This window comes from Triturus cristatus, chromosome 10 (genome assembly GCF_964204655.1).
Source record: "Triturus cristatus chromosome 10, aTriCri1.1, whole genome shotgun sequence".
Lineage (NCBI taxonomy): Eukaryota > Metazoa > Chordata > Amphibia > Caudata > Salamandridae > Triturus > Triturus cristatus.
This window is the reverse complement of record NC_140593.1, coordinates 1,089,384,733-1,089,404,139: the sequence shown is the minus strand read 5'-3', so window position 1 is coordinate 1,089,404,139 and position 19,407 is coordinate 1,089,384,733. Positions and strand designations below refer to the sequence as shown.

General features: G+C 43.5%; 1 protein-coding gene across 1 annotated transcript in view; it reads right to left on the bottom strand.

The window, feature by feature from the left end:
- PDPK1 (3-phosphoinositide dependent protein kinase 1) overlaps nt 1–19,407 on the bottom strand; it is a 227,115-nt gene that overhangs the window by 132,041 nt on the left and 75,667 nt on the right. The window contains exons 4-6 of the mRNA XM_085629270.1: nt 17,996–18,133; nt 2,467–2,611; nt 1,117–1,214 (exon numbers count right to left, since the gene is read on the bottom strand). Of these exons, the coding sequence (XP_085485396.1) occupies nt 1,117–1,214; nt 2,467–2,611; nt 17,996–18,133 (381 nt within the window). The remainder of the gene's footprint in view (nt 1–1,116; nt 1,215–2,466; nt 2,612–17,995; nt 18,134–19,407) is intronic.

The following is a 19,407-nucleotide window of genomic DNA, read 5'->3' as shown; positions in this document are numbered from 1 at the left end:
CAGGGAGGGAGGCGTAACCTACCCGTCAGTGGCACAGGCTGTATTCAACCAGGGTCTACAGAACCAGATAGGCTTTTAGATATGCCGACAGTTTCAGTTTGAGAAAGGCTTTTGGCTCGCATATGAGAAATGCACTTATTTGGTACTTACAGACAGAAACCAGCTGGAACAAGTACCCATAAAAACTGACCAACACCAGTTTTTTCACCTTCCATGCAGCTAATAGCAAACAAAGTGGCTCAAGTATGTAATCTGTATGGGAGGTGGCTCTCTAGATTAAATGCCTTGTCAGCTCAATGTGCGTTTGATGGCAAGTTTTGTAAGATATAGTCATGGACTAGGGATTCTATCACCTCAAAGAGGACAAACATTTTTTTGTAGGAATAGAGTGACACTTAACCTGCATAAGCAACAGATTCTTAAAGTACCCTGATCTCCTGCTACAGACAAGTAGTCTGCCTTACTGTATGTGATCACCAAGAATGGGCAGGCAGTATTTGAGCAGTTCAGGTGCTGTAACCGATATGACAATCTGTCCAGCTTGAATCTGGAGAGCTGTGGCACAGGTTCTCATGTTGGACTAAATAATGAAAAAAAGACCACCAAAATGATAAAAGTTTGGTGAGGGCCACAAGGCTCTTGGGAAACCGGGAATGGCTGCATGCTGAAGTTATATGGTCGCACGGTACCGGATCTGCACAACCTGGAGAAACTGTTTCTAGGCACAACTTTAGGCAGCAGGGTACACACTGGTTGGTAATAGGAGAAAACAACGACGTGCATGTGCAATAAGGCAGAACAGATATGTGTGCTTTTTGTCCCAGAAAAGCACACAAAGTAAATAATATAGTTATAGGATGCCCAATAAAGCAGACCGAGAATTACTTACTAGTCAGTAGTGTTTAATTCATCAGTGATCTAAACGGTTTATAAATTCACCAAGCATAATAATAATGTTACTTTTTAATCAGATATAATATTTGTAGTCAGAAAAATCAATCCCATTAAATAGGAAAAATTAGATGAGAACTTTTGTCAGGTTAATTTTTATTTTAAAATGCATGTTTTGCAAATACTGTCACTTTTCTAACGATATTGTTCAAATTAAAATCATACCTTGTTTGCCATCTGGAGATAATATTTTTGCTGTTCCAAAGTCTGTTATTTGAATATGCATGTCTTCATTAAGCAAAATATTCTCCGGTTTAAGATCCCTAGAAAGAGGCATTTATAATTCAAATATTGTATATCATTGCCTTGCCGATTGCAAACTAAGCTAAAAATCACCTAAACATTTTCGGCATATACTTCCAACATCGGATTTAAAACAGCAGTCTGCATGCATTATAGTTTAGAGCAAATACGAAGTGCAAAATTATATATTTATCTAAATAAAAAATCTACACATTTCCACTTAATAGAGGTTTAGGCATCCTATTCTCCAATACATTGCTCCATAAATTAACTGAGGAAAACAATAACACCGATGGGTGGGATGTTTGAATGAACCTCAAACATAGCTAATTTACAGAGGCTGCATCCAAGTGCATTGCATCATTTTTTCGCACACCAAGACACCTCAGATAGGGACCAGCCGAAAGCCTTGGCCGTGCTCCAAAATCAACAGTCCACTCTATTGTCTAGGCGAGGGCCCTTGTGAACAGGAACACAAGCAACAGCAGCCCCGTTTCAGCCTAGTTAAGACGCACTTAAGGAGTCATACTGAGGAAAATAAAACAATAGGTGGAAGGCTTGAATTAAGCATTCAGAATTTAATTTAAGCACTCCATCCATCACTTTATTTGTTGCAGTAGATGCCCCACAGTGCAACGGTATGCCCAGGTGGGTCCAATGCTTACTGTGCCCCAGGACTTCAGCAACACCTTGTTAACTAGGTCTAAATAGGCCTAGAACAGTGTGAGGTTGCTTGTGTGCCTGACTGGAGGAGACCTGGCTTGGCAGTTCTGATTGAACGGTTCCTACTAGGCCACAACCAACGCCCACCACATATCATGAAATAGTTTGGGGGGAAAAAAGAATTTAATAATACACACACAAAAAATATGCATTAACTCATATTAGATTTGCAACCCCAAAAAAGCAATAGCAGCTTCACAAAGTTTAGATTGAACAAGATTAAAGGTCCTGACAATTTAATAACATGGAGGGTGTATAGATTGCCAAACTGTGGTAAGTAGACAGACAGCTTGGTTTTACTGTTTTCCAAATTTCAGTTAATCAAATTGCGTCCCATGGTGTTACAGTGTGGAATTATTTCCCAAATATGGAGGATACAAGTGATGAACACATCATTTAAACCACAAGAGGAAGTAAAGATAGCTAAGTGTGAGTGAACACATAAAAAGCATTAATGCAATCTTAAACTTAGCTATCATTATTTTACAATCGTTGAATTAAGATTTGTACATATAAACGGTGAATGTGGATTATGCTTCTATCAAGTACCTGTGAATAATGCCCTTTCCATGCAGGTATTCCAAAGCGCACAAAATTTCCGCTGCATAAAACCGGGTACAGGTCTCATCAAATGACCCAATCTTCCGAATGTATTTCAACAGCTCACCATTTTTGGCATAACTAAGACCAAAATCTGAGAATGCAGTTAAGAGGTGCCATAACTAGCAATGTACAGTATTTCAGAAAAGCTAATGTTGAGCTGTGTGTGGATGAACATTAGAATATTCTCTTTTCTTCTATTTTAAGATACATCCATAACATCAACTTTCAAACAAATCAATTTTTCTTAAAATAGCTTACTATGTTCTATAATGGGTTATTCGAGTAAGATCTGTTTTCTTTTTAAGATCATATTTAGTCTCACAGATTTAGTCGAATCCAATAAGAGGCGTGCAGTTCTTTGAAGAACAGTTTTACAAGGCTTTAAAGCATTAGTCACAAAATTATTGGTTTCTGCAGACATAATACATCCCTTAAACAGACTCAAATTTCACTTCACTGTAACAAATATATAGAATGATTTGTATATTTCATGATAAATTGTCCCTGCAACTTTAACACAGGTAAATAATCTATTAGATTAGATGTGTTACTAAACAAATCCTTCATAGGTATAACAAATGAAAGGACATTAACGGCAGGCGTCAGAAACAGAGATCACCACATTTAGGTTTCAGTAAAAGCCAGCATTCATAGTCATGTTGCTGTTAATTTAACTTAAGGTCAATTTTTTTAAAGCGATAACATTTGATATGTCTGCCAAAATTACGCATTTCCGTTCTGCTGGGCGCTTTGTAAGCTTACTTATTAAAACTGGCACTGTAAAATTATTAAATGGCACACCACTACAGGAGATTCATGGCTAGTACATGAAAAGCCTCGTTACAATTTAAACCCACAAATCGCTACACCTTCTTCCCATAGCAGCTGCTTTGGATCATTAGAGTTCTAATAAAGAACTAAAATGTACACATAGCTCACTGAATGTGCCTGCGCTGAGAGATATGCTGCTGGAAAAGACCGCTTTAGAATCATTCACTTTCCCATGGAGAAGGCTGAACATAAAAATCGGTCTTCTGTTTGCTGCTTACAGGAGTCCCAAGAAACTATCCTTTGCATGTATGTGTAGCATATTTAAATTATTCGGAGTCCTAATAGCAACTCATGTAGATGGTCTATCCACGCAAGGGAGCACAAATCTATTAATTTCAAACAGCTTCATGCACCTCTAAAAAATCTACTCCTGTACATTTAAATGGAAGATTTAAAACCATCTTTAATGTCTACCAAAATGTCCCTATTTTAAAACTAAGGCGGCGACAGAAAGGATGTGTAGCTTGAAAGTAACAGATGTGCAAAAGGGATGCTGGACCTAGATTGGGATTTTTCTTATTATGTATTTTGAAACATTTTAAAAATAGATTATGCCATAAATTACTAAAAATGCATACATCTCACATTATTTTAAACCTGCTGGTTTCACATCTGCATCAACATCTCAATGTTTATTTTCTTCAGCCCGCTTCATAGGAAACCCTTTAAATGCAACTTGCCTATTCCAGCAAAATGGGGCGAGGAGGCACTCGCTTTGTATTGAATACAGTATGCTAGCACTCTAGTTATTCATTTTGAGAACTTCGAGGTGAAGCTGCAATCCAACACTTCGAAATAAACAGAAAAACTGATGTACGTTTTGCTCAGCATGCCAGACGTTTTCCCTGACGAGAATGAAAATCAAGGTTCTCTCTTATGGAACTCAACTTTACCACAGACTGCTCAGCTACAAGCATTTCCTGGTCATTGGATCTGCACAAGTTAATTTATTAATTCAAGTTGCAGCTCCAAAAATGTTGTACTGCCAATGCCGCATACATTCCTCATTCCACCGAACAGAAATGTTCAGTACACAAGAAGAAAAAACAGTTTACACAAAAATGAAATGTCCTTAAAAGAGGACATGGAATTACACACCCTACAATTCCAACCAACACAGTTGCTAAGTGCATGGCCAACTTGCAGGGCAGTGGGTTGTGATTATAATGATAAAAGATGGGACAACCCATCGGCCAATTTGTTTTAACCCTTTAAGTATAAGGCAGTTGGAGTAATATCCCACTTTGTTTTCTGAAGTGGGACCACTTCTAGTACATCATGAAGGAGGAGCTTTGAGACCTCACACTGACCTTTCAGAGGCTCCTGAAACTTGTGGAATCATCCCTGACTTATAAGACACTATATCAGCCCTTTGCCTAGCCCAGACATTGACATTTTTCCTCTTAGGATAGTGCCCATTGTGTTGCAGTTAGTCACAACAATTTCAGAGAGGTTTAAATCAATGCTTTTTCCATCACAACTGTAAAACCTTGAATACTAGGTTTCCAGTCCCAACTGGTGAGCCTTTGAGTCCAGCAAGTATCACTGGGCCAGTTTTTAGATAGAGGCCCTTGACATGTTGGTGCTCCAAAGGAATAAACTTAGGGTCTTAGCCCAACTAGCACACTAAGAGTTCCCCATGTTGACCTGTGATGTGAAGATCAGTTTGGACTTTTACGTAGACTTCCTTTGTCGTCTGTCTCAAGCCCATTTAATTGAACACATTTAGTTGGAGAGATTTTGTGAAATGCCCCTTCATAGTTCAAAACAGGACTACTGGCACAGGAGAACAAGTTACTTACCTTCGGTAATGCTTTTTCTGGTGGATACAGTATCTGCCTGTGGATTCCTCACCTTGTGAATATCCCCTGCGCCAGCATTCCACGGAACTTTTCTTTCCCACCACTCCACGTCGACGTGGGCGACGTCACAATGCATCGGCTCCGCACGCGACTCCGTACGACGTCACCGGAGCCATAAGAAGCCCACGTCGGCGTGATGACGTCAGTTCCACCCATTTTTTCCGTGCCTTCGAGGCGAACAGGTGAACCAACGACAACTCCAAGTATACACCGTATACAGATACCAATACATATACATAGCATACAAATAAAAGGAATGCTAAACAAACAAGCATTTCCTACAAATGTACAAGAAATTATCAAAACATTCCAACAAGACCTCTTTCATGGTACACAAAGGTGGACAACGGGGAGGCGGGTGGGTCAGTGAGGAATCCACAGGCAGATACTGTATCCACCAGAAAAAGCGTTACCGAAGGTAAGTAACTTGTTCTTCTGATGGATACATCTGAAAGTGGATTCCTCACCTTGTGAATAGATTCCCACAGCAGTCCCCACTCCCGGAGGAGGGTGTCCACCTTCCTATACCAGAAAGTCTTGCAAGACAGAGCGCGCGAAGTGGCCCTCCCTCCTCATCTCTGAGTCCAAGCAATAATGCTTTGCGAAGGTATGGAGGGAGGCCCAAGTCGCGGCTTTACAAATGTCTGCCACAGGAACTCCCCGGGCCAAAGCAGATGTAGATGACTTAGCTCTAGTTGAATGAGCTCTAATGCCCTCAGGAGGGGTCTTACCAGCCAGGGGGTAGCAGATCTTGATGGCAAGGATAATCCATCTCAACAACGTGCGCTTGTGGACCGCTCTTCCTTTGGAATGTCCAACATAACCCACGAAGAGCTGATCGTCCAGACGAAAGTCCTTCGTTCTGTCCAAGTAAAAGCTTACAGCTCTCTTTGGGTCCAGGCGATGAAGCCTTTCCTCCTCTTTGGAAGGATGAAGAGGAGGATAGAAAACAGGGAGAGTAATGGACTGTCCCAAATGAAACGGAGTGACAACTTTTGGCAGGAAAGCAGCCCTGGTCCTGAGAACCATCCGTTCAGCATGCAAGGTTAAAAACGGGGGTTTAGAACTAAGAGCTTGAAGCTCACTCACCCTCCTTGCCGAGGTTATGGCTACAAGAAAAACCACCTTAAAGGACAACAGCCTCAAAGGACAACTATGTAGAGGCTCAAATGGGGACCCCATCAGAAAGGTTAAAACAAGATTAAGGTCCCACTGAGGCATTACAAATGGAGTGGGAGGAAACATGTTTGTAAGGCCCTTGATAAACCTCAGAACAACCGGAGATTTAAAAAGTGACGGTTGATCTGGAAGGCATAGAAAAGCTGATAAGGCCGAAAGATAGCCCTTGACCGTGGCCACAGCACAGCCCTGCTGAGCCAAGGAAAGAGCAAACTGGAGCACATCAGAAAGATGGGCTTTTAAAGGGTCAATGGATCTCTCTCCACACCATTTAACAAATTTAGACCACCTGTAGCAGTAAATGGACTTGGTGGAGTGTCGCCTGGCCAATAAAATAACGTCCACCACATCCGGCGGGAGAGAGAATGAACTCAGGTTGCCCCGTTCAATCTCCAGGCATGAAGGTGTAAGCTCTGGAGGTGGGGGTGTAGAACCTGCCCCTCCGACTGCGAGAGGAGGTCTGCCCTCAGAGGGAGACGGAGCGGAGGGCACGAGGAGAGGTGGAAAAGATCTGTGTACCACACCCTTCTTGGCCAATCCGGGGCGATCAATATGACTTGGGCCCAGTCTTGGCGAATCTTCCTCAGAACCCGAGGAATCAAGGGTATGGGAGGAAACGCATAAAGGAGTCATGAACCCCAACTCAACTGAAACGCGCCCCCCCAACGCCCCCTGCATCGGAAACTGGAGACTGCAGAATGATGGGCAGTGCGCGTTCTCGCGGGTGGCAAACAGATCCACCCGAGGTGTCCCCCACGTCCGAAAGACGTGACGAACCACCTCCGGATGGAGCCTCCACTCGTGGTCGGCGGAGAACTGCCGACTGAGACTGTCCGCACGCACGTTCAACACCCCGGCCAGATGATTTGCCATCAGACAAATCCGATGGTCCTGAACCCAGGACCATAGACGTAAGGCCTCTCTGCATAGACAAAGAGAACCCACTCCTCCCTGCTTGTTGACATACCACATCGCGGTCGTGTTGTCTGTCAGGACTTGAATCGACTGACCGTGAAAGGAAGGGAGGAAGGCCTTGAGAGCCAAACGAATCGCCCGCAATTCCAGAAGGTTGATGTGAAGCAACCTCTCCTCTGGAGACCAAAGTCCTTTGATCTCTAGATCCCTCAGATGCGCACCCCACCCTAAAGTGGATGCATCCGTTATCACTGTGGCCACCGATGGAGGAAGATGGAAGGGCTTTCCTTGAGACAGATTGCCCTCCACGCTCCACCAAGACAGATCCGCTGCAGCTTCTCCGGAGATCTTGATCGGCTCCCCGAGATCCCCGTTGTGCTGATACCACTGCTTGCGGAGACACCACTGGAGCGCCCTCATGTGCCAGCGTGCGTGGTTGACCAACAGAATGCAGGAGGCAAATAGACCGAGCAGGCGAAGGACCTTCAGAACCGGAACAACCGCTCCACTGTGGAATAAAGGGACCATCTCCTGAATGTCGAGAATCCTTTGAGGAGGAGGGAATGCTCGACACACAGTAGTGTCCAGTACTGCCCCTATAAACAGGTTGCGTTGAGAGGGCACCAGGTGAGATTTGGGCACATTGATCGAAAAACCCAAGTCGAATAACAGCTGAGATGTCACCTGCAGATGACGCTCCACTATCTCTGGGGACTCTGCCTTCAGAAGCCAGTCGTCCAGGTAAGGGAAAAACGGGATCCCTGACCACCTGAGATGAGCAGCCACCACTGCCATCACCTTTACGAAGACTCAAGGTGCGGTAGTAAGACCAAACGGGAGGACCGCAAATTGGCAGTGTTGCGACCCAACCGTAAAACGGAGATACTTCCTGTGCGACTTCAGGATTGGGACATGGAAGTACGCGTCCTGTAAGTCGAGCGACACCATCCAGTCTCCTTGCTGCAACGCTTGAAGAACCTGCGCAAGGGTCAGCATCTTGAATTTCTCCTGTTTCAGGTAAAAATTCAAGATTCTGAGGTCCAGTATCCGACGCAATCTGCCGTCTTTTTTGGGAATCAGAAAATATCGGGAGTAGCATCCCTGACCCCTTTCCTGCTCCGGAACCACCTCTATCGCACCCTTCTGAAGCAAGGTCAGAACTTCTTTCTGCAGGAGAAGCAGATGGTCTTCCGAGCAATAACCTTGGCAAGGAGGGTAAGGGGGAGGAAACTCCCGAAAGGGAAGGGCGTACCCAGTCTCTACGAGATTCAAAACCCAAAGGTCGGTTGTAACAGATTTCCAACCCCGTAGAAAGTAGGACACCCGACCCCCCACAGGTCTTACATGATCCGGGATGGGGGATCTAGGGCTGCTTCCCTGAAGCCTCATTTGGAGCAGAGGAGGAGGAGGAAGAAGAGGGGTTGCGACCAGAACCTCTCCGACCCCTTTGCTTCCCTCTATAGGACCTATAGAGGGGATTCTGCTGCTGTTGGGGCTGTCGGAAGGAGCGAAAGGATGATCTTCCGAATCCCCTAGACTTTCGAAAAGCTGTAACCCTAGCAGGAGCCTGCAGACCCAAGGACTTTGCCGTCAATCTGCTGTCCTTAAATCGTTGAAGGGCAGAGTCTGCTTTCTCCCCAAACAGTTTCTGTCCGTCGAATGGCAGATCAACCAACGTGGCCTGAACATCTGCTGAGAATCCAGAGGAACGGAGCCAAGCCTGCCTCCTTGCGGCTATAGACGACCCCATAATTCTCGCCACCGAGTCCGCCGTATCCAGCCCAGACTGGATCACCTGCCTGGCAGCCGCCTGAGTGTCCGCAACAACTTCCAAGAAGGACGACTTATCCCCCTCAGGCAACTTAGGGGCCAAAGATTTGATAGAGTCCATCAAGGCATGAACATAACGCCCCAGCAAGCATGTAGCATTAGATGATTTCAGCGCCATACTTCCTGAGGAGAAGGTCTTCTTGGCCGCCTGATCAACTTTCTTTGACTCCCTATCAGCCGGAGACTGAGGGAAAGCACCCAAAGCATGTTTAGAACATGAAGCCTGCACAACTAGGCTTTCCGGAGATGGATGCGTAGACAAAAAATCCGGAGATGGATGCGTAGACAAAAAATCCGGATCTCCTGGTGCAACTCTGTACCTTCTTGCCACCTGTCTATAAACCGCCGGAGCTGAAAGAGGTTTCCTCCACACCTCCAACACTGGTTCCAAGATGGCCTCATTGAAAGGCAACAAAGGCTCTGAAGCCGACGTCGGAGAGTGCAACACCTCCGTAAGCAGGTTAGACTTGTACTCCACAGATGGTAGCTGCAGATCCAACAACTCTGCGGCCTTCTTAATCACCACATGGTAGGGTGCCAATTCCTGTGGAGGAGAAGACCTTGCAGAAGTATGCTCCCACTCTGGGGTGGTATCCAAACCACTTGCTTCCTCTATTCCTTCAAACTCATCCGAAGAAGAGTCAACCTCACCTTCTTCCACCTCTGCTCGATATCTTCCTTCCTCCAAAACCCTTTGGGCCTCCCGTCTCGACCGGATCCGGGGAGCCGGCGTCGTCGACGTCGTACGCGGCGTCGGTGGAGCCAGAGGTACCGGAGTCGGAGGCGCCATAGGTGGAGTCGGCGGCGCCGGACGCGGCGCCGATGGAGTCGGCCTTGGCGTCGAGGAAGGCTCCGAAGACTGACTGTCCATCCGAGGTCGAGTCGGATCCCCAGCCGGCGCCGGAAACTGCCAAGAAGACGCCATCGGCATAAAGGGCAGAAAGGGGGCCTGAGCGTAATGCTGCGGCACCCCTAGCGTAAATGCCATCGGACCCACAGGACCAGTTGGTGCTCCGGATGGGAAGGCAACCCTATTAAAAATACCATACATGGCATTCAGAAAGCTTGAGGAATCTGTACCTGGAGCCGGGAATTGGGGATAAGGGACCGTCCCTGTATCCCCTTGTGGAGTCACCGGCGTCGGCTCCGCAGAATCATCCACCGGAGCCGCAGAGTCATCCGGCAACGGAGCAGCCTCCTCCTGTTCTTGCTCATCCAAAGGAACATCAGACTCCACTTGACCCGGAGTCGAAGCCTTAGACGGAACCGGTGACGGCGTCGGGGAACGAGCTGGAGCCCGCTTCGGCGAGGGAGACTTCGGAGACTTAGAAGGAGGAGACTGAGACAAGTTCTTGCTCCGACTTCGACGGGGCGAAGCCGACCTCGACTTCATGGACTTCGATGACCGACGCCGAGAAGAATGCTTCCTCTTCTTGTGGTGTTTCTTCGACTTCGACGACCTCGAAGTCGATGACTCCCGCCTCGACTTCTCATTTTTTCTCCCTCTCTTCTCCTCACCGATCTTCTTCATGAAGAGCTTAGTCTTCCTCTCCTTCAGCGCTTTAGGATTCATGCTCCTACAGCACCCCCATTCCTCCATATCGTGGTCTGAAGAAAGACACCATAAGCAGTCCTGATGCGGATCCGTCATGGACATCAGACCTCCGCATTCCCTACAGGGCTTAAAGCCCGACTTCCTCGAAGACATACTGGATTTTACACAGTAACACAGCTAAACTACAAAGTAGCTAGAGAGCACTGGAAAAAAAACGTTGCGCGTCGACGGCGCGGAAAAAAGGGAACGGACGTCATCCCGCCGACGTGGGCTTCTTATGGCTCCGGTACGTCGTACGGAGTCGCGTGCGGAGCCGATGCATTGTGACGTCGCCCACGTCGACGTGGAGTGCTGGGAAAGAAAAGTTCTGTGGAATGCTGGCGCAGGGGATATTCACAAGGTGAGGAATCCACTGGCAGATGTATCCATCAGAAATAACCCCCTTTCATTTTCGGGTGGTGGGTTTTGGGACACTTAGCTAGTATTACAGGGTTATTAGTCTGCTAGACTCAAACCTGCCAAGTTCACCTGCCTTGGATTTGTGACCACTATGAGCACGGGGCTAACAATGTACAAGCCAGCATGAAACACTGCAGGAGGTTTGCCTGATACCTCTGCCCCACTAACTCGCTGTAGTGATGCTACTGGACAAGGAAGACCAGTGTTCTGTTGGCCAGAAAATCACTTCCTCTCAACAAAAAAGTTTTCAGTTCGAGGCTGAGAAGAACAGTTATTTGTCTTTGTTCCAACTGGAGTGACGTTATCCCGCTCATTCTGAAACTCAGTTACCGACTATTCTCTTCCCTGATGGGAATGTGAAAATATGAATCTTGCACATCGATTAAAGTCAACTGGTCCTTAGCTGTATGGCACCCAGGATTTGAGCCTGCCACACCATGTGAATGGTATTCAGGAAGAGATGCTGTCCATTTCAAAATGAGCCTAACCCACCAGGTTGTCACAGGGACAATGCAGTAAAATACAGTACCGGCGGTGTTCAGGAACTAACAATCTGGCACCTGTAAGATATTTTTGAATCTCTTGTAATATGCCACACAGATGTTTTGATATTTTCACCTAGATGTTGTTGAACATTAATAAATACTGAGTGCATGTACTTCTTTTATTGCCTCTAAACCAAACAACCATGGGTGGCCAAAGACTCTTCATGGTGGAAAGAAACAAGTCTTCTTTCTACTATAGAGGCATGTGCTCTAAGGGATATGGAGACAGTGAGCCCCTTAATGGTTCCGCCTAACCTCTTACTTGCCTTGGATAAAAACAGTTTGATGGAGTGGATTTCAGTTGGAATGTAATCTAGGTTTCTTGTAAGTAGAGAATTTGTTCTGTTTGCACACTGTTGGTCTTTTAAAGCTTTAAAAGGTCCAGAGAGTGGACTTATGAGCCCCCAGCTTTAAGGATTAGAAGAGATGGCACATTCAACTCTAGTTCATTTTTCTTTTACAATTCCATTTAATATGACAGGTAGGTGGAAAACACAAATTTCTCTGTCAAATGATAAATCCATTACTTTGTCTTGGGTATCGGAGCAAAGAAAAGATATGCATAAAACAGCAGGACTTCAAATACAGAAATCTAGTCAGGAGCATAGGAGATTAAGCTATCAAATAGTTGCAGGTCTTGTACTGTTTAAAGTAACCCTGCCCACCTTTCCTTTAAAAAAACCCAAAAAGCCAGCAGCTGTGGAGAGAAGAAAATAGACACCTTTAAAAAGCACCCCGGTTCTAAAGCTTTCACAAGGATACTACTTTTTTTATGAGGCATTTCCTTCTGGAAAGAAGTTCTATCATGACTGACCTCAATTCTTATCTCGATTCTCTGTGGATTCTGCCTTTGTGTTGTGACTAGAGAAACGTTGAGCAGCAGGTACTTTTTTTTTGTGCACAGAGCAGCTGACTGGGCAAGGACACCGCCTATGACACAATGCTGGTATTTCATTTATATGGCTGTTGAATTAGATAATATCTATTTATCCAAGGAACTGAATATTTCAGAAATCTACATGTCTTACATAAAACTCCACTTTGTGCCATTAAGTGAGTAGGCAAATAATAGCAGTATTCCCTTCACATCAGAGATCTGATACTACCCTTCAATATTATGCCACGGTCTGGATGCTAGCAATGCTCTGGTTATGCCAACAATTAATATACAGAACTGTGAACACACCAGACTTATTTTTACGTCAAGCCTTTAAATAGTCACAGGCTCGGTTTTTGAATAAGCTACGTTTGGCAATCTTTATCTCTGAATATGCCACCATTTTTGCTATGCCTGAATTCTGATTACAGTCAAGTTCAGTATACATCATTGTTCTAAACGCAGCATTGTTTTATTAATTACTTTAGATTCTGAGGAAGAATCTTGTGACTTGATCTGGCAAATGTATTTTTTAACCTCACAATAGTCTACTGTAACTCACCTAAGATTATATTTGAGCTCCAGTGATTACATTGCCAACTAAGGACCGATAAGATCATTCACAGACTAACCTTCTGCACTAAACCACACTATGTAATCCTTGGGCAAACCATTTAATTTACTATGCTTCAGTACCACTTTTTAACACAGTTTTGAGCACATACCAAACACTTGATCATCTGGTTTACATTTCACATCTAGATGAACTCTTCAAGATGTTGTAGAATCAAAACGTTATGGTTCAGTTTCTCATAGATATCTATGCTTGTAAGTTTGGCTTACATGTGCATAAGTTGGCTTTGAACTCACACAAGCACGGTCTCCCATGGAAATTTTCATGGAAAAAACCCACTTACACGGACTGGAAGTTAACAGCAAGTGATAATTCTAGGGATTGAATGCCCTATAAGTTTATCGGCACATACCAACTTACATGTTTAAAGGTAATCACCCAATGACTCTCCAACTCATGCCAACTCTAAAAAAATAAAACATAAAAGTCAGAAATTTACCCCCAACAAAGACAGGAGTTTAAATAAATAATAAAAAAATGTTTCTGGCCAGGAGAGGATCTCCCTTCAATTAAAAGGTGGGAGTGTAGGAAAAGGAGATTTCCCATGGGAGAAAATAAAATAAAAGTTTTAAGAAGTGATCTGCACTTGCTAGGCAGGTTTTTTCATAACAAATATACGCTTCTATATTTGCAAGCATGAAAATGGAATTTACAAAGGTCTGCAAGGACAAGAAGTCTGGGTTCCTGAAATTCATAAATCTGGCCCAATGCAAAGTCATAGAACTGCTAGGCACTTTTGTGACTTGCTTTAAGTGTGGGGCCTCTAATTAGTTTTTTTATGCGTTACCTAACATGTTGCACTAGTGGTTTTACACGGATTCCAAAGTAATCTTTTTTTTTTTAAATGAGGTGCATCAAACTTTATTAAATGATGCCTCAAAAATGCTATTTTCACATTTGCAACTATTATTTGGGTTGAATTTGTTTTGAAAATAAAAAACAATCTTGCTTAGATTCTTCAGGATATTTACATATATATATTATGCAGATTTGTAAAGCGCACTGTCACCCGTGAGGGTATCCTGACACTGAGCAGGTGTGAGCCAAACTTAGGACCTAGTGAAAGTACTCGAAAAGCCAGATCTTCAGCTTCAGCTGAATTCAAGAAATGACCAGGAGGCCCTTATGTGCAGCTATGCTTGTAGTGCTGTAGAAGGCTCAACCACTTGATCTAGTTTTCTGTATGCGTGAGATGTATGCAACTAGGAGTCTGGACGAACAGACGTGTCTGGAAGGTTTGTGAAAGCAGATGCAATTATTGAGGTATGCCAGGCCAGAGTTATGTAGTCTCCTGAAAATGAGGGTGAAAACAAAGGAGCATAATAGGGGAAATTAAATGGAGCCACAAAGTGTTATGTTTTGGAGACAGGTGTACATGTCTTTATACTGGACCCATCGTCTGCGCTTAAAGCTTTCTCTATTTTCTAAGCACACATGTCCCAATAGTAGAGACCTTGTGCTAAAGAAACATATTTTCAATTTCAAAAATGGATGTTTATTTTGTCAGCAGGAAAGCCTCTTTCCTAAAGCCACCCTGTGGTACTGTAAATTGGCTGCCAAAAGGTTAAGCTGCAGGGGTTTGGGCCTACTTGTTGGGTAGACAAAAATATGAAAACTTGTTGTCCTTCGTCCCAAACAATATGTCGTGGGTGTCGGGAAGTGTGAATTCCACATTGCTGCCCTGGCTCTCTATTCGTCGTTCTCCTCCCTTAAACTCAAGCTAGAGATGAAGTTACAAAGTGCCAGCACTTGGAAAAAGAGGGTCAGCCCGCCTCAAAAGCCAGCCTTGAAAAAGATATCCACTGGCTTCCATGTGAATTTTAGGTCTAAAACACTGTCCATTATGCAGAAACCCCACTGGGATAAAGGCCCCGGACAGCCTTCAGAAATTGGCATGCACCTTTGGTTCTCCTTGGGTCATATGATTCATCAACATTCCTGTATGAGTGGTGGAAGATACTTGCAGGGGTGCAGGGGTTGAGGGCCTAAAATATCAGAATAGCTGCTGTCCTCAAATTGAAATGGCAGCTTGTTACCTTCCATTCAAGAGAATCAGACTTTCACATCTGACTGAGTTCCTATTTTCATATTATCAGAACCTTCACTATAAAGTTTCCCCCATGTTTTACCACTCAAGTTTTGGCACCCTCAGAACACTCTGCAAAATTCTAGATGATAGTCTGAGTGTGTCAAGAAGGACTGTGGTCCAATCCCTTCTTCTCTCTTGGTTGGACTTCAAAGACTCCCTATACATAGGCTCCCCCAAATATGTCATCAAAAGGTTCCAGATTGTCCAAAAGGAGGCAGCAAGGATCCTACACAAGGTCCCAAAATGTGCCTCAGCTAAAGAGGCCCCAGCATCTCTGCACTGGCTTCCCACTGAGGAAAGGATTCCATTTAAAACACTGTCTGGCACATAGAGTGCTCAACTCCATACGACCCTCTGTGATCAGAGCACTCGTGACCCCTTACAACCCCAGCTGGGCACTAAGATCCTCTATGGGTTGACTCCTGAAGGTACCAAGAATTCACAAGGCCAGTTGGGGTGGCAGGTCCCTTTCATATCTCATTCCCAGACTCTGGAGCACTCTGCCCATATAATTAAGATGCCTAGACAACGTGCCAGCATGGCTCTACCCCCACTAAAAGCCCTTCCACTTTCTAGCCCTTGTTTCGCAGCAATGCTGTGCCTCGGCCAGCGATGGGAAGGCTACGGGTAGCCACACGCTTTAGAAATCTGCATTGCATAACAAGAGTCATAGATCAGGCTGGGACAAAATACTGAATAGAATACATGAAATACATGCTGTTGTCTAAATAAATTACATTGCACATTTCACAAATCATTAATATGTACAATAGTTATGTAACTGAATCAGTAAACCGCTCGTACCCAGTAAGAACATCCGTTCTGTTTAGCCACCCCAGTTTCCCATCCATGTTTAACCTGCCCACCAATCTCAGTTTCTGAATACTGAGCAGGGACTGTACACTTAGCAGATTTGGAAGTGATGAAGAAAGGTTAGTAGGTAGGTGTTCCCCAGTACCAAGGCTGATCAACACAATGTAACTTCTAAATTTGCTGCAAGTGAACATTTTGGGAACGTCATTCTAGCCAACCAAAGTATCACTCTTCAATCAAGTAGCCATAAAGTGTGGTGTAACCCATAAGACATCCTATATCTTTCACGATTGGGATATGGCACGGGAACCCCAATGATTCTCCCATGGACACACTGATGCATATGAAATTACCTTCTAGGAAAGGAGTTGTCTTGATCGCATTACAGCATGCAATGAAAGACAATGTGATAATGAAGCATTCCCACCACACGTTGCAAACAAGGAGCACTTCTGTACTTTTTAGCTCTACTTCCAAAGTTAGGCTCATGGAGAACTTCCTCGTGTCTTGAGGAGCGGATCTTTATTAAGAAGAAAATAATATGTGGCGATACAGCTGCAAGAACCTTCACACAAAAGGAAGGATGTGGAAACTTCAATTTGTATAGAAGAAACCAGAAGTTGAATTTCTATGTAGCCTCTCTTATTCCAATGATCACTAAACAAACTTAATTTAACAAGTTTCATACTGAACCTAAACTTGGATTCCAATAGATAAAAATCACTAACAAAAGATAGATTATATGGCGGGGCAGCTTTGTTACAGTATTTGTGTAGGGCACACAAGCATTTTGAATAGAAGCTCATTGAAAGATGCAAAGACAGAGAAAGATGAACCTGGATCATCAGCTTGATGGAGTTGGATGTTTTACAGCCTAAGGTGGACTTTGTGGATATAATGTCTGGATCACATTTACCCTTAAATACTAGAGACAACTCTCCCTCAACAGTACCAAACCGGAGCTTAAGATCTTGCCCTACACAGAGGATACTATTTTTATGGTCTCACTCTAGGATGATCTTAAACAAAACAAGGTACAAAATAAGGCCATGATCTTACAAATGTAGCCAAAGTTCTCCACTTTGGCTAATGAACAACCTTCCAGCTGGCAGGTTTTGCGATATACTCCAGTTGCGCTAACAGATCTGCTAAGGGGAACTGACGACAGCAATGGTTATGACACTGTTGAAAATTTGTAATGTGATTTATAGCGGACACCTACGCCCCCAAAAACAACAATCCAGGCAGATTGCAATAAGCTCAAAAAGAGGTTTTCTGTCTATCGCCATCTCATTGGCTGTGTCCAGGACAACATTGTTGGCCAGTGGGCAATGTATAACACATTTTGAAACATGATTGGGCTCCAAGACACTTGCAGAGGGCACCTCCTCATTATACTCACTTGACTTACATGTAGATTTGCCAACAGAGAAACAAACTGCAAAATAGAAGGAAAACCCAAGAATAAATGGGAAGCCCTTTAGCAGTGAGCACACTTAATTAATCATTGAGCACACATAAACCATCATTGAGCACACCTCTTCATGCAGCTGCTGAAAACTTAACTCTTTAAACAAATCTTCAGTTGAACTGGGATCAAAGGTGCAGTGCCGAGCAAGGCTGGAAAGACCTATAGCTCATAACTGAGCAACCACCACTCGTTACAGGTGATAACTACTAATCAGTTAGCAGTAGCTCCTTCCCCCCATTCTCACTATTCTCACATGCAACTAACCTCCTCTAATGCTGAAATGCAATTACTAAGCTTTATAACTCCTCCACGCTTTCACTCAAAGAAGTAAACAACAAAACAAAAACATGCAAATATTTAATCTTTACAGAACAGATCATTTGTGCATCCTTAAAACTATGACAATAAAGGATACATAGCTTTTCTTCATCTTGAAACGTGAAGTAGAGCTTTACAAAGAATGGATGATCTAGCCGTGACATTACATCTCTTTCTCTTGTGACATATGGTACCTTGTTCTCCTTTATAATATGGCGCTTCTCTAAAATCTTAACTGGAAAAGAAAGAAAAAGGAAAAATATGTACTGTAATAAGATGTACAATTAAAGAAAATCGTCCATTTGTTAATTAACATTAAATGGTCATTTTTGGATGTTTAAAAATAAAAGTGTCTTCACCTGCAACAACTTCTAAGGCAGGGTGTAAATTAAACAGTGTTTATCTTGGTTTATAGCTGTGCCAGGACTCTCCAATACCTTGTTGAAAACTTTACAGGGTCAAACAGTATGCATTTTACAACTCTACAGGTATTTTTCAAAACGAATGCTGATCAGGTCAAGCTTTATGGGAAAGGTAGATGGAAGGATGCAGATGTGGGTGTGGAAAGGATTACCATACAGGTAAACAACTTAACAGCCCATCCAAGGTATAAAATATAAGCCATTGCTTATTAACATGTAGTAAGTGGTTAATGACATACGCAGAAGCATATAATGAGACGTCTGCATGAACAAATTAGAAATGTGATTAAACCAAAGAACTTACAACACCAAAGTTAAGCTCAACCTCAATTCAAGAATCCCAGTACCTGCAGCCCTTGCCTGAAAAGGGCACTCAAAGTTTATGTAAAAATGGTAATAAGCAAGCACATGCAAGTTCAAAAATGTAAAAACTCTATAAGGGCTAGATGTACGAAAGCATTTAGCATTTCTTAACTGACTGAATCGCTATTTATGGACATTATGAAATGCTAAATGGCCTTTCCATATGTACAAAGGCAGCTTGCGAATCGCAAAATGTGATTTCTACCCAGCAGTAATAGCATTTTGCGATACCCAAATAGAAAATCACAAATGGGGATTTCCTAAGAGCATATACAAAGCATTTCCTAAATGCGAAATGGGCATTTAGGAAATGCAATTACCATCGACTCCAAGTCGATGGTAATCATGTGAAATAATTTTTTTTTAAAAAGCACTCCAAATGGCACACATGCCCCTAGGCATGTGTGCAGTTTACATGTGCACCACTTTTTTCGGGGTGCATCAAAGGGGGCCTTAGGCCAATAGTCACCCTTGCGTTAGCATTTCCTAATTTGCGATTTCCTATTCGGAAATCACAAATTAGGAAATGCAGTACCATGTACGTTCCATTTTGCATTTCCCAACTAATAATTTCTTAGGATTCACTATTTAGGAAATGCAAAAATGTAATTTCGTACATCTGGCCCTGAATATGTAATATGTACATTAGATCTACTGTTAATTTCTTTGCATTTGTATTGCAAAAGAGCGTCAATGCACTTAGCAAGGAATATGTTGTGAGACT